This window comes from Arvicanthis niloticus, chromosome 23 (genome assembly GCF_011762505.2).
Source record: "Arvicanthis niloticus isolate mArvNil1 chromosome 23, mArvNil1.pat.X, whole genome shotgun sequence".
Lineage (NCBI taxonomy): Eukaryota > Metazoa > Chordata > Mammalia > Rodentia > Muridae > Arvicanthis > Arvicanthis niloticus.
The window spans coordinates 29,264,791-29,280,425 of NC_133430.1; the positions used below are offsets into that span (position 1 = coordinate 29,264,791).

At 44.1% G+C, this 15,635-nt stretch overlaps 1 protein-coding gene across 2 annotated transcripts in view; it reads left to right on the top strand.

Moving 5' to 3' along the window:
• The window catches only part of Tmed8 (transmembrane p24 trafficking protein family member 8), a 36,895-nt gene extending 22,404 nt beyond the window's left edge, over nucleotides 1-14,491 (top strand). For both annotated transcript variants that reach the window (XM_076921566.1, XM_076921565.1), the window contains 4 exons: nucleotides 3,807-3,936; nucleotides 6,240-6,366; nucleotides 6,558-6,863; nucleotides 8,108-14,491. In XM_076921566.1, coding sequence (XP_076777681.1) covers nucleotides 3,814-3,936; nucleotides 6,240-6,366; nucleotides 6,558-6,863; nucleotides 8,108-8,325 — 774 coding nt within the window. In that variant the 5' untranslated portion in view covers nucleotides 3,807-3,813 and the 3' untranslated portion in view covers nucleotides 8,326-14,491. The remainder of the gene's footprint in view (nucleotides 1-3,806; nucleotides 3,937-6,239; nucleotides 6,367-6,557; nucleotides 6,864-8,107) is intronic.
• The last annotated feature ends 1,144 nt before the right edge of the window (nucleotides 14,492-15,635 follow it).

Here is a 15,635-nt window from a genome sequence, read left to right on the forward strand (position 1 = left end):
AGGGACTCCCACTCCCTGGAGCTAGGGTTCTAGGAGGCTGGGAGCTGCTGAGCTGAGTGCTGGGAACCAAACTGAGTTCCTGTGAAAGAGCAACAAGTGCTCTTAACTGAGGCATCTCTCCAGCACTAGGGTGACGGTCTCATCCACCCACTGTCACTGATCATGCACGCAGTAGAAAGGAACGGTCATACTGAGTCGTAGCATGTGAGGAAGACATGAATCACGAGTGGAACATGGAAGCCTGCCCTCACCAAGTATCCTAATCCAGCTGTTCAGTTCCTGTGCAGTGCCGCCTGGGAGAGCTTGTGGTCTCCACGGCCCACACAAACACGGCTGGGGCAAACAGAGGTGTGAAGGTAGTTTTAAGCATCTCATGAGTCCAGAGCTGTATTCAAAAGCCTGCACCATCAGTGAGAAGATAAACAAAACCAGAATTGTCCCCCCCAGAAAAAAAACAACTACAAGAAAACATGAATGGCTCTAATTTGGCACTGTGTAAGAGGTTAAACAACAACAACAACAAACAAAACAACAAAGCCAAAACCTAAACCTCAGTATAGGAACCTCACCCCACCGGTACTGTTTCTGTCCAGTGTGAACGGTTTCCTCCAGTTGATAATATTCCAAGCACCAGCCGAAGCCCCCACAGACCTGTGAGAGAGCTTAGTACAAGCTTTGACATTATACCTTTAATACACCTGATATTTCAGCTGTGGTAAATTTTAAGATAAATGTATATCTCGCAGTCACAAAATGTGGTGCACGTTATGTCAGTTCATGGTAAGTGCAGTGAAGGGAGCTGGGAAGTCATGTGTACAGGGCCATCGAGGAACCCTCCCCGAGAGCCATCCTCAAGTGAAGAGCTGAGGGAAGGAAGCACGCAGTAAGTTAACCAGAGGCGGCTTGTTGTTGTGTTGGAGGCTATAGTGAGTGCAGAGGCTCCCAACAGGAGAGTGCTTGCAGTGCTGAGGTCTGGTAAAGATCCAAGCAGTCACTGTTGGTGAGTGACCTGGGCAAAGTGGGAGTCCGGGAGCTAAGGTCAGAGGTCAGACAGCCTCAAGTTCCATATTCACGGTTGGTTTGAGACACCAGGCACACAGAGGGTATAAGGCCCACTTTCCAGCATATATCTTGCCTTCTAGTAAAGGGACAACACGAAGAAAAAAAAAATGGATTCAGGTTTCTGGGTTTCTAAGAATCAAAATCGGTTCACCCATTTCCCAAATACACTAGATGATTTTAGCAAGTGATTCGGAGTCATCACCCTCCTCGGTTGCTCTGAGGTGGGCTGCCATGACTTGGGTATTCTAAAAGATGGCTATCTTTTTTGAAGAAGATATAATCAATAAATTAAAAATGATTTTCTTATTTATAATACCAAGGAAAACAATGGTACTGATAGTCTAAAAGCCAGGGGCTCTTGGATGTTTACACTTTGAACAATTAGTGAAGACCTCAAAGAATTTACTTTTCACTATATTAGAGCTGAGTGTGGTTGCTCACACCTGCCATCCTAGCATTCAGGAGGCTGAGACAGGAGGATCACTACAAGTTTGGGGTCAGTGTAGGCTATAGAATAAAACATTGTCTTAAAAGACCTCCAAATTTTTAAAAATCATATTAGAAATTAAGACTTAAAATTATAATATTGTTATTTGACTCATTTGAAAACAATAATTAACTCATTACATAGCACTATAAATAGTATGTCTTAATGAAAGATAATCAACTTCAAAAGCAAGTATAGTACAGTAAGACAGTGCAAATCCCTTTAATGTCTGGTTTAACAGACAATTGAACTTTCACCTCTGCATCTTGATTTGCTCTGCTGTGCTGTTGAATGTCATGTGGTCTCTGGAAAATTCCACTGCCTACTTCAGAAAATGCAGAAAACAAAATGGTATTTTAGTAGTATTCTGAAAAGTTTTAATGTGTCAGACTCCCCTAAGGGTCCTAAGTACTACAGGGGTCCCCAGACCATGCTTTTATAACTCCTGCTTTAAAAATAAAATTAATAAATAAATAAAATTTAATAAATAAAATTAATCTTTGTCTTAGGGTTTTACTGCTGTGAGCAGACATCATGACCAAGGCAAGTCTTATAAAGGACATTTAGTTGGGGCTGGCTTACAGGTTCAGAGGTTCAGTTCATTATCATCAAGGTGGAAACATGGCAGCATCCAGGCAGGCATGGTACAGGCAGAGCTGAGAGTTCTACATCTTCATCTGAAGGCCACTAATGTAAGACTGACTTCCTGACAGCTAGCATGAAGGTCTCAAAGCCCATGCCCACAGTGACACACCTACTCCAACAAGACCACACTTCCAAATAGTGCCACTCCCTGGGCCAAGCATATTCAAACCATGACACTCTAATTGGCAATAATTTTTCAAAAGGTCTGGGGATTGTGCTACTGCCCTGGCTATTTACTCATTTTCTGGTCTCTCTGAAGCCAGCAGAAATGGAAGACAGCATAACTCATCCCATTTCATGACCTTTTCCTAGGGAGACATGAACACACCCATCTATTCACTCCAGGTCTAGCACTGGGGACACAGACAGTTCTGCCCAAGTGTAGTTTGGTGAACCACTGAGTTTAACTGAAACATGGGGATGGGCAACCTACGGACAGCTGCATCGGTGCAGGAAGTCTCAGCCCTCCCAGCTGTTGTTAATTTCTGTCTGTCCTTGTGATTGATCAGCAGACACTTTCTGTTCAGTGACCAGTCTCTGGCTTAGGCAGCCTCATCTCTGTGATTTTCATGTAGAAACAACTGGAAGTCCCAGCTGTGTATAAGAATTCTGGTTGAAAAAAAAAAAAAAAAAAAAAAAGGCCGGGCGGTGGTGGCGCACGCCTTTAATCCCAGCACTTGGGAGGCAGAGGCAGGTGGATTTCTGAGTTCGAGGCCAGCCTGGTCTACAAAGTGAGTTCCAGGACAGCCAGAGCTACACAGAGAAACCCTATCTCGAAAAAAAACAAAACAAAACAAAAACAACAACAACAAAAAAAAGAATTCTGGTTGGAGCTGATAATGAGTGAGGCATAAAGCCATCCCAAAGAAGAGGAGAGCAGCTGGGCTGCAGGATGGTTGAATGGTGAATCGTGTTGCTGATCAGTCCTGGAGACCAGAGTTCGGTTCCCGGTGCTGGTCTAACAAGCTAGGCATCCTGCAAATGCTTCAACTTATGTTCTCAGGGGGTCCGATGCCCTCTTCTGGCCTCTGTGTGAACATACAGGTGCTCACATACACACATATATACACACACATTAAGGAGAGAGCAGAATGATTATTTCCTCCTGGCACACAGTGAGTGGGATGTTGGCAGATCAAGAGGTCTCTGCTAGCATGGTCACTAGACTGAATAATAATATATTAATACTCAAAATTAAGAATATACTTATAATACAGAAACTATGTGGAGTAATGAATATGTTGACTCATTTAATAATTTTACAGAACCTACATATATCACAGCATCGTACTATATGCCATAAACATGTGCATTTTAAATTTGTCAATTAAAGTAAATAAATAGAGCTCTGCAACAAAGAAGAGCAGACCCTGAGTCCGTCTGATGACTGACCTGTGTGTTTGCTGTGGCTCTGGAGCCTGGGGACTAGCTTCTTCAGTCCCTGTGCCCTTACTGTGAGCCAATCAGTGGTCAGCTAAAGTGACACGGACCTAAGTGCAGAACTCAGGCGGGGCGGGGTGTCTTTTGAATGTTGTTGTATTTCAGAGTTCCTCCAGAACCATTATGTCCCTTCAAAGACCTCTTGAACTGACATGTTTTCTTCCTCTGAGAGGCCACAGATGGTATCTCCAGCAAGTAAGGATACCACGGAAGATCTACAGAAAGCAGCTGGTGCCTCAGAGGTTCAGGCTCCGGGGGAGCAGGCGTCGCTGCCAGCAGGCCAGACCCAGGTTCTCAGTGAGGTAGGGGCGTCCTCAGGCTGGCTCTTGGGAAAAGGCGAGCTTCTGGCACCCACACTTAGGCATGGAATGGATGAGTTGGAAGTAGCACTACTGAGACAGTGGCTCTCAGAATTCATTGTCGCTCCCAGCAGGCATGTCCAACCTTTGGACATTGTGACATGCCATCATCTATAAAGTTCACACTTGAGAACTGCATTGTCGGGTTATAGAAAAAAATGTCTTTTGAAAAAACCTCAGTGTTTTAAGTAACTTTAGGCTTCATGCAGCCCAGGGGACATGTGTTAGACATCCCTGTAAGACCCCTCAGTTTTAATTGATGGGAGAATAATTATTTGTCTCTCTCACACAGCCTGTCACAAAAAAATGAAGTGTCAGAACCAGCATCTCATGTTCTCTAAGACCTTGACTGTAGCTGGACTATGGAGGTCTACTCTCTTTATGCAGAGTCTATAGCAGTGGTGTTATAACCAGTGATTGCTTTGACCTATGCAGGGCAGCTGGCGATGGTTTGTGTTGATATTTGCATTGTTAGTGATGATGTCATTAGAATTTGTATCAACAAAGACATCAAACATACCTTTTGCACAATACTTGGCAGTTTAAACTTCATTTACTTGGCTGGAGAGATGGCTCAGTGGTTAAGAGCACTGGCTGCTCTTCCAGAGGGTCTGAGTCTAATTCCCAGCAACCACATGGTGGCTCACAACCATCTATAATAGGATTCTATGCCCTCTTCTGGTGTGTCTGGAGACAGCTACAGTGTATTCATATAAATAAAATAAATCTTAAAAAAAAAAAACAAAACAAAAAACTTCATTTACTGCTGATCACTCTAGTGAGATAAACAGCACTGTGTCCACATTTAGCAGTAGTGGAAGTCAGGCTAAAGCTTTACGAAGACTCTGCTAATTAAGTTGCAAATTAACTCTACACTGTCAAAGGAAGGGTTCCTTTAAGCTTGGTAGCCAAGGTCTGGTTCGCTTTACTCAGCTGTGTGGATTAGAAGGGGAGGGCTTGGCCTCTGAGACAGATCTGTGAGGACACGCCTGGGGGAGTATGGTTTGATTGGCTTGCACAAGTACAGTTACAGCCTCTCTAACTGGATTGCTGACTCGCTACTGTGCCTCTCCCCTGTGGCAGGAGGCATAGCTTTCTTGTTGAGTTGCCTACCAGCTGAGGGAAGGAACAGGAAATAAAGGCGTAATAAGATGAAACAAGGAACACAAGAGATTCTGAGGGAAATCCCTCTAGAGTGATTGCAGACTTCTGTGTGGATTAGCGAGGGCTTTTTGTATCAGATGCCGTTTGTATTCTTTTATGCAAGTTGGGTATCTGGCAGCAAATACACTGTTCAAAGGGAACAGTCCTATGGCTGGCTTAAAGTGAACTTGTAATTATTTTTTTTTGTTGTTTTTGTTTTTGTGACAGGGTTTCTTTGTGTAGCCCTGGCTGTCCTGGAATTCACTCTGTAGACTAGGCTGGCCTCGAACTCAGAGATACGCCTGCCTCTGCCTCTGCCTCCTGAGTGCTGGGATTAAAGGCATGTGCCACCACTGCCCGTGAACTTGTAATTATTATGAGAACATTGTGGAGCTAGAGATGACTCCCTGACTCAGTAGTTAAGAGCAGTTGCTGCTTTTCCAGAGGACCTGTGTTTGGTTCCCAGCACTCATATCAGGTGGCCCACAACTGCCTGTAACTCTAGCTCCGGCGTATCTAACGTCCTCTTCTGTCCTCTGCAGGCACCCATACATACATGACCACCCACACACACACTTTAAGAACGTGGCTAGTGAAACTCAGGGGGAGACAACGTGTAGCCTGGGGGGCTGAATTAGGGAGGAATAGGAAAAGGATTCAGATGGATGGAAAGAACATGGAAGGAAGAGAGAAAATTTGAACCCAGATACTCTCTATAATGTTTTTGGTAAATATGGTGGCTGGTAGTGATACAGAAGTAATTGTTGAGCAGCCTTGCAGTTGGGAATGTCCTGGAAGCCTACTGATGGAGGCCCGTAGCATGCTATGAGGATATCTGTGGGGAGGATTTTGCAGAGGTTCTGAAGGGAAACAAAACTTCTAAAGTTACAAGCACAGGGAAGAAAAGAATCTTTAGGAGACATTTTGGTGATGTTAAAAAGTAGAATTGGGGTTAACTTGCACTTGGCAGAAAGAAGCCATGTTGATTAGCACACTGACTTTCTGGATGTGGTATCAGGGAAGGAGCGGGGCAGCCTGCATTTGGAAAGATGCTAATTGGAATCTGACATCATCAGTCCTCTAACCAGAATTCTGTTGTGTAGATGGCCAAGTACCAAGCTCCACAGCGACCTGAAGACACAGTTATGATCCAGTCTGAGCACACTGGGGCTATAGATGTTCTTTCAGCGGATTTGGAATCTGCAGATCTTCTGGGGGACCACAGGAAAGGTGAGACCTTTGGAAGCATAGAAAGTTTTTTCTTCATTTCCAGTAGATGCTTGAAGGATGGAAGCCAGAAGGAAGGAAAGAAAATGAGTTGTGGAAGGAAGTGATAGAAGCCCTTAGAATGTTGTATGTTAACCTAGCAAAATCGGGGGTGTTTCCTCAGCTTCTCGGTAGTGAGCTGTCTGTCCTTTCAGTCTCTCCACCTCTGATGGCTCCTCCGTGCATCTGGACCTTTGCCAAAGTGAAGGAGTTCAAAAGCAAGCTGGGCAAGGAGAAGAACAGCCGCCTGGTAGTGAAGCGAGGAGAAGTCGTCACCATCCGGGTCCCCACCCATCCCGAGGGGAAGCGCGTTTGCTGGGAATTCGCAACTGATGACTATGATATTGGTTTCGGAGTTTATTTTGACTGGACCCCGGTAACCAGCACTGATATAACTGTGCAGGTCAGTGATTCCAGCGAGGACGAGGAGGAGGAAGAGGAGGAAGAAGAGGAGATTGAAGGTAAATTTAGTTTTCATTCATTTTGCTTGACCTAATTTCTAGTGGCTGCTTCATGGGTTGTAGCATTTCTCTTCCCACTCAGAATGCAAAGCAGCATTGCAAGCTGATGGGGTTTGTATTGATGCTTTGGTGGGCCCCTGCCCCTCTACCCCCTACTCCTCCCTTTTAACAAGTACCTAGTTATTTCCCCTTTCTCCACATGTGTGGAGACATGGCTTTCCAGATCACATTGGAACCCAAGATTATGTTTTTTCTCTGTTTTGGAATATTTATTCTTGGCTTTTAGCCATACTCTGTAGCTTACACTAAAAGCACCCCTCTCCTCTTTCTCCCATTTTTCCTCCAAACTCTCTCTGCTGGCAGAATACAAATTTTTTGCTTCATGTTAAAAGTAGTGGTCTCTGCTCCATCCTTTAATTCTTGAGAATTTTTTTAAACTATTATATTTTATGTGCATATTTTGCCTACTTGTATTCTGTGTACCACATATGTGCCTGGTGCCTGTGGAGCCAGAAAAGGGCCTCTGATCCATTGGACCTGAAGTTACAAATGGTTGTGAACCACCACGTGGGTGCTGGGACTTGAGCCCTCTGGAAGAGCAGTCAGTGTGCCCTTAAGCACTGGGCCATTGCTCAAGCCCCTCTCTGCTCCATTCTTGTTACTTGCTGCGTCTACTTGAGAGATGACAAATAAAGAGGAACCTAGAAGAAACCTCTAAGGTCTCCTTGTAGTTCTTGGCTTGCTTTGATGTGTGACCATGAATCATTCTCTTCACTTGCTTTTCCAAGTCTACCAGGAAATGCATATATGTTTAGGGACGAGGGGGGACCTTTTATGGCACTTGCTACTTTTTAGGACACCAAGTAGAAGTTTTAGGGTCACATTAAACAGTTTGTTTATCTGCATTTCCTTTCTGTTAGCTACTCCTTTCATGGACTGTAAGGATTTCCAGGTGTTACTCTTCTAAGTAGCTTTTCCCCATTGGAAACCAGACGCTTCTAAGGTTATCAGGCGGGATCACGGTTTCTCAAAGGAGGCATTACTGTTTATTGAGACTCTTGGACTCTGAGCTACTGGATGCTAGTTTCATTCCACAGTCATGTTGATGACCAAGATCTGTGGACTTTTCCTAGTGCATGTGGGAAGACAACAGAGTCCCCATGAGAGACCCTCTCTCTCACCCTCAGGCAGGATGTATTCAGTCTATAAACTCATATCTAAACTCTGCCTTTTTGCTTCTACAGAACCTGTCCCTGTGGGAGATGTGGAGAGAGGCTCCAGGAGTTCTCTACGGGGCCGCTATGGGGAGGTCATGCCTGTGTACCGGCGGGACAGCCACCGAGATGTGCAAGCTGGCAGCCATGACTACCCTGGGGAGGGCATCTACTTGCTCAAGTTTGATAACTCATATTCCTTGCTGCGCAACAAGACTCTCTACTTCCACATCTACTACACTAGCTGAAGGATGCTGGGCTAGGGCAGGCTTTGTTTCCTGGCTCAAGCAGGCTGCCAGCTGGTGCTTCTTGTGTATAAGCAAGAGCCTAAAGCTCTGTGTGGGGCTCTGAAGCCTCGTGCCCTGCCTGGCATGCCTGACTATTGACCCCATGTAGCTTTTCCCCTTTCTTGGCTTCTGCAGGTGGTGGTGTAGTGCTCCTGTTTTGTGGTCCCTGACTTACACTCTTTTTCCGACTCCAGCAAAAACCCTCTCAGAAGGCCCCTATGAGGCAACAGCCTAAAGTGAAGTAGAAGGATGTCTTAAAAAATTGATTTACTCTGTAAAGCTCATCATTCAAGTTGCCGCTCGCTCTTCTCCAGAGCCTGTAATGCCAATGTACTTAGTAGCACCGACCTTTTTTCCATTTCGAGGTGCCAGAAGAGGGAAAAGCACATTGTCTATGAAAGAGCCCAATATTCTGGATGGAGAATGCTCTGTCCAGCCTCTCACCACTGCCATATTCCTGCCTGCCTGCTGGGTATTCTTAGTCTCTAGCTCAGGCTGGGAGACCTCACTGCCTTGAATGGAAATTATTATTCCTGATGGTTAGACCTTTCCTCCTTTCTCTTTACCAAGTCCGTGTTTCTGCCATGTAGCAAGAACCTCCAAGCAATTGCAAGCCGTGGTCAGTGTCCTAAGAGAAGAAAAGTGGCCTGCCTCTATCACTTCCTGTCCCCAGAGTTATCTCCCTTACTAAGGGTGCTGGTAGTTGGTGAAGAAAGGGTGGAAGGTGACCACTGAGTTTGTCTCAGACCCTGCCCTTTTGGAAATCAAGTATTAGTCCCCCCACCCCATCTTAGGCCATGTGTGTTACACAGATTGCTTTGGAACCAAATACAGTGAAACCCAGTCAGATTTGCAGTGATTCTGGGTTTGTGTTTTTTACACTGAGGACGGAAAGCTTTTGGCGTTCATGGTCCTTAGGGAAAGTAATCATGGGACTTTGCTGTTGCTGCTGACCGTGTGTGCTCCTTACTTGACCAAAGCCTGCAGGCGACAGCCTCTCACAGTCTGTTCATCCTGAGGTTCTGGTACAGCAGAATGTAGTTGTATTGTAGTGGATGGCCACAGAGCAGCAGGTGCTAAGACCTCGGGTGGAGCAGGCACACTGTGGGGCATGGGCCTCTGCAGCCATCCGCACCTGTGTTTCCCAGTCTGTGTCATCTGCCATTCTTCTGAATTTTGAATAATTAGGTTTATTTATTACTTTATTTATGTTTTTTAAAGCACATTTTCGATTGCCTTTGAGACACCTCCGGTCTGTTTCTCATAAGCTTTCCCATCTGCTCTGAGCCACAAGGGCCACCTCTTTTAGGGCTTGGAAGATGATCATGTGTGTTCATTCCAACATGCCAGCCCTGGGATACTTTGGGAAGTCTGCCCTTTCAGAGATGGAGGACTCCAACCTAGTCCTTGTCAGGTATACTCGGTGCTCCCACTGAGGGATTCTAAGGTGTGATGGATGCAGATTGACTTAAAGAACTAACTGGTGAGTCAGAGAAAACTGAGCACCATGATTATAGGATGCCAAAGTCCTTTTCCTCCGATGATAACCTCTTCATAATGTTTCCGTTGGCTATTCCTTTATCTCATGGTTGCCTCACACCAAGCCTCTGTGCCCTACAGGAGTGATCACCCAAAGAACAGGATCTTGCCAGTAGTTGTGTGGTCAGGAGCAAAGGGAATGCATCCTGCAGCTCTGTCAGCCTGGAAGTGAAGTGTGGGCTGTATGGCCTGCCATAGCCTCTCAGTGGCCAGTCAGCACCACCTCCATCCTTCCTTTGATCATTGCAGATGTGCTTTGTAGGGATACTGGCAAAAATCCATCTGCCCTCTAAGAATTAGTAAACTATTTGAGCAGTGAAACAGACTTGCTGCTCATCATGATCATGGCATCAGATGGCTGAGTTGAAGTTGAGTCAGGCTTTTACTGACTGAGTGTACGCTCTGTTTAAGAAAACAAAGGAAACAAAGAAACACCTCTTCTGAAGCTATTCCCAAGTCAGTGGTAGTCTCCTTACTTCTCCTGTTTGTTGTGGACCCCTGGCTGCTTTCAGCCTGGTAGCAAGGCCCCTGGGCTTTCCCTAGTATGCTCCATTTTGTCTTTTCTTAGGCTTGTTTTCTTGTAGTGCATAGCAGGGAAGTTGAGGGGCTTCTTATCTCTATGTACCTGTCACTTGTTGGGCAACAGTTACTTCTTACTGATTTTTCCTCAGCTGGGTTGTTATTGTTTTTGTTTTGTCTCGTGAACATAAAATACCTGAAGGAAGACACGTCCATAGTCTGATGCATTCACTCTTCACGCACTAAGTTTTTGCAGTAAGAGAACTTGAGAGACAAAGTATTAGTTACTGAAACGCAGGTAATTATGGAGAACACAGAACACATACCTTGAAGGTCCTAAGAAGTGTCAATTCCTTGGTCCCTCCGTTTCAAGTTTAAAGAATCAAACAATGAAAGAAATGATTTACTTTTATCCTTGCCCTGCTCTCTAGAGCACAAATAAATGCTATGCAGTTAAAGAAGGGAGCTCCAAGAGAGCGGACATTAGAACTCTTCACAGAGTGGCTGAGTTCTTACATTTTTTCAATTTGTCTAATTTTGCTACTTTGTTAAGAGATAAGGCTTTTTAAAAAGACATATCTAAAATGCTATTTTTCCAACATCTTATGAAAAATTTCAGCAAACAAAAAAGCATATACTTACATCCTACATATATCTTTAAATGACAAACTGCCAGTTTCTAAACAAAGATTCTAGCTTTTAGTTTCCTTTGACAAGCATCCACTTGGAGGATGTCCCCTGTACCCAGCGTCAGCTCTGTCAGAGAGCACTGCTTACTCAGATCTCTTTTATTCAACACTGGCTGCCTAATAAGTCTTCACAAAAATGGCTGTTGGCCTCCATCCTTCAGAAAGCTAGCTGTATGTTCCTTCAGGTTGTAGCCTCTCTGCCTATCGGTGTTAAGGTAATTGTGTAGCTGTGCTGGAAAGCCTTTCTTCCCATCTGTAGCTTTTCTGACACATCCTCACGATGCTCACATGCAAACCCACTCTTCAGACACATGGAAACAGGTAGCAGCTTGAAAGTAGACTGTTCTTAGTTATTTTCCTATGGATGGATTCATGCACTTTAAAAATATTTTATTTGGTATTTAGGAAAAATGGACTTTTGAAGAAGTATATATTATCCCATTATATGAATACAGACAAGTTAATCTGTAACTTATATATACATGGGATTAGATATTATTGTGGAGTTTATAATATATACATTTTGATTTTGATGAGTTGTACTCAGTTCCTTCTTTGTGAGGAATGGGTAAAATTCAAACCCTAAAGTCTGTGATTGTATATTTACGTTTAAAAACCACTCTGCAAAAAGTTGCCTTGAATGTCAGAGGCCATGGTTCTAAGTTGTGGGATTGAGTGACCCTAATAATTATGTAGAAGATGTTTTTAGTGGACAGAGAGAGGGGCCACAAATGAAGTTTGTGCTGCTTCAGAACTGCCTTTTAAATGGACAGTAAAGGGTGCCCGTTTGCAGTGGGACAGAACAGAGGCTGGGAGAGGGGACAAACCATCACATGTGTCCCGGAATTCACTTAGTGCATTAGTGGTACTTTGTCATTGGAACTGCTTTGTAAGCCAGAGCCTTACTGGCTCTTCTTGTGTTCAGTGGAGAACTCTCCAGCCCTCTGTGCCATCCCTTAGCAGCAGCAGCTAGATGCATTTTGGGGTAGGTCTTCTCTACTTCCTGTAACCCTGACCTGAGGATTGGTTTCCTGTCTCCATCCTTTGGGGCCGAAGAGAGAGTCAGTTCCATTTGTGGTGCTGAAGCCACAGCTGTGAATGTGTCCTTGAGGCATAAGATGCCTTTTGTCCAACAGCACAAACCCTACAGTCATATGAGTGCTGGGGCAACAAGCGGGCCTCCCTAGCCTGACAGCATCGACACTATATAACCATACAGAGCAAACCACACAGTTTTCTTTATCAGGGCTTCTACTTAAAGTTTCTCCTGAGGCTCAACATCCACATTAACTGGTGTCCCTAGTTTTTTCCATGGCCAGAAGTATAGAATGTCTATACTTTGGGAAAAGGGAATCGCATGTTCCCTTTGGACTCTTCGCTGTTTAAAAAGGCGAGCTTTCATCTTGCTGCTATGTGTGTACTTCGTTAAAGAGTATGGGTTCTGTAAAAAGCAAGTCCTTGTGTCTAATTGTGTGCCTGTGGTCAGGGAGCCGCACACTCCTTCTTTAGGGAATAGAAAATGAGGATCAAAACCCAGGCACAAGCTGGGTATCTGATTCCCACTGGCCCAAGCAAGCATTCTTTGTTCCTGGTCGCATTTTGGGCGACACACAGGCAAGAGGGTCTCTGTATCTTATGCTGGTCACTGACAGACTTGTCCTTTGTGTGACTTATCTACCACCTGCAGGCACCTGCGGGCTTTCCCAAGGAAGATCTAGTTATCTAGGTGGTGCAGTTAGAGCGACTTGGGATCCAGTGTGCAGAGAAACACTGTAAGCACTTTGTGACTGGATTATAGTCACTGTTGCCGCTGAGATGCGATATTGCCTTCTTGAACCAAGAAGACTAACGAGAGACTCTGAACCACTGTCTCAAAGCTAAGAAAACACAATCAATGGCATAAAGCCTGATAGGATATCGATAATCTGGCTTCTTTACAAATAGTCATTCCTGATAAACTAAGTACAAAGACAGTACGCTTGTTGTGAAGTTGTAGGGCTGGTCCCTAGTTTGAACCCATGATCTGATTCTTAGTATGTACACTACTGGCATGGTTCTTCATTCTAAGATACAATAAAAATGGCACCCCAGAGACTTAGAAATACACCCTGCTTTATGAAACTTCAGTTTCCTGTCATTTAATTAGGAAGCTTTTGGGCTTATCTGGAGGTAAAATTGTGTATGTAAAATGACTTATGGGGAGAGAGTATATTTTCTAAAGTTCTGACAGGAGCGTGAAAGAGTCTGAAGTCTGAAGTTGAATAATGTATAGTCTTGCTGAAGAGCTCCTAACTCACTGTCAGTTTAAGGGGTCTCCTCATCTCCTCACCACTCAGGGCTGAGCCGCCTGGTCTTTAATGGCTCCTTGTTATTGTCATTGGTCATTCTTAGGTTCAGGCCAGGACTCATCTAGAAAACATTATCTTAATTCCTTCCTTCATATCCTTAATAGTACATTTTATTAAGACGTTTTATGTTAAAAATACATCTGTGTCCTGTTTTTGAGGTTATTGTTCATAAGTGAATTAGCTTCCATCTAATGAGTCTGAGTTATTTCCAGTTAGCCTTGTTGAAGAACAAGGCAGTCTGGAAAAGGCAGTCCCCTGATGCATGGCGGTGGTATATCCACGTTCCCTTAATAATGGGAAGTATTTTGAAACCCACAGGAGAAATGTTTGATGCTTTGTAATAAAAACTAAAAGCATTTGCAAATGCTTTGTAATCAAAGTGATAGATTCTAGAGAGCAGAGTGGATAAGGCGAATGGGAAGGCAGGGAGGTGCTTGGAGATTTCCTAAACCACGCCATGCCATTTGCTTATACATCCAAAGGGCTACTTTGGAGCCATTGTCTTGTCTGATCCATTGGTGGTCGACAGTGAGTGTGTTTTCTTGGTAAATGTTTAAGCAGCTGACAACCATGAAGACATGCTCTTCTACTGTTGTGTATCATATGCTGATGCCAACCAAGGTTACCAAAGGCCTGGAAGGGGAACTATAACACAGTCTTCTCTTTTTTCTTCAAAATCAAAACAAATCCAAACTAATCATCCATTTGAGTCAACTTGTTTTCTATGTCACCCTGTCATGAGAAATGCTGTCCACATGTATGGTTTCCACGTTAAGAACTCTGTATCAATTATTACTTAGTTCTTCTGTTCCACTGAGTGGTTTTTCTTCTGTCAGACTGTATTTTCTCACCTCAAGGCACTGAGTGTGTTGCTGTGATACACGGATGAATCCTGAGCCATGGTTTGAACAGCTCAGTTCTGGTGTTTTTATATTATGTGACAGTTTTGTGAGATGCTTTTGTGCATTTTTTGTCTTCTTTTCCAAGTTTTGAAATCTGTTATGAATAAACTTTTTCACTGTGCACCTAAAATATTTGAGTTCTATCTTAATAAGCCCAACTGCTCCCCGTTTGAAACATCATCTTTTTCTCTTCAGCTTAAGAAGCTTATTCAGTGAACATTTGTGAATCTTTCATAATCTAAGATTATAAAAATTAGGAAAAACTGAGACTAAGATGAATGTCTGTATGTAAATTTCTGTCAAAGGAGATAGAAAGATAGCTCGGCCATCAAGAACACTTGCTGCTCTTGAAACTACCCAGGTTCAGTTCCCAGCACCCACATAGGGCTCACAACCATTGTATCATGTTCTAGAAACATGATATTCTCTTCTGGCCTCCAGTAACATTGCACATGCATGGTAAACAGACAGACATGCAATCAAAACACTGCCACGCAGAATTAAATTGTGAAATCTTTAGGGTTGGAGAGATATCCCAGTGGTTATGAGCACTGGTTGTTCTTGCAGAACACCTGGGTTTGGTTTCCAGTACCTACATGGTGGCTCACAAGCTATGTTATTCCTGTTCTAAGGGATCACCTGTCTTCCTCTGACCTCTTCAGATACCAGGCATACACATAGTGCCCATACATATATGCAGGCAAAACACTCATACACATGAAAATTTTAAAATGTAAACGTAAGTTTGTGGCAGCACATTATAAAATGGGAGCTGGGTTTGGGGAAATTAGGTTTATAGCAGTGGTGGGTTTATTGCAAACAGAAGAGCAGTGCTGTTGATCAGAGAACTATACAGACTCTGTACAGAGTACTCTATGGGGAGTAACAAATGAGCTGTCTCCTAGCTAGTCCCAGCTGGAGATGGTCAAGCTGTCTACACTACACAGGAAGGGGGCTAGTTCCCATTCCCAGCATCATTCATGAGTGGACTTCTTCGGTGTGCTTAGTCCTGGGACTAGTTCAGGAATATGGCTTCTCCTTAGGGTGAGTAATGGGTGAACGCCAGCAAATGTCTCCGTACTGGTGTGGACACTGAACGGCAGTGCAGCTCCTAGCTGGGAGCTCAGCTGGTCCCTAGACGCTTTCCTGCTTCGTAAATCTTCCCTCCCTAGATCTTGTTTTCTCAGATAGGCTCTGTGCTTATTTCTCTTCTGGCCTTTGGTGTTAGAAGTCAGGTTTGCCCTAGGGTGAGGAAAAGGCCAACGACTTACTCT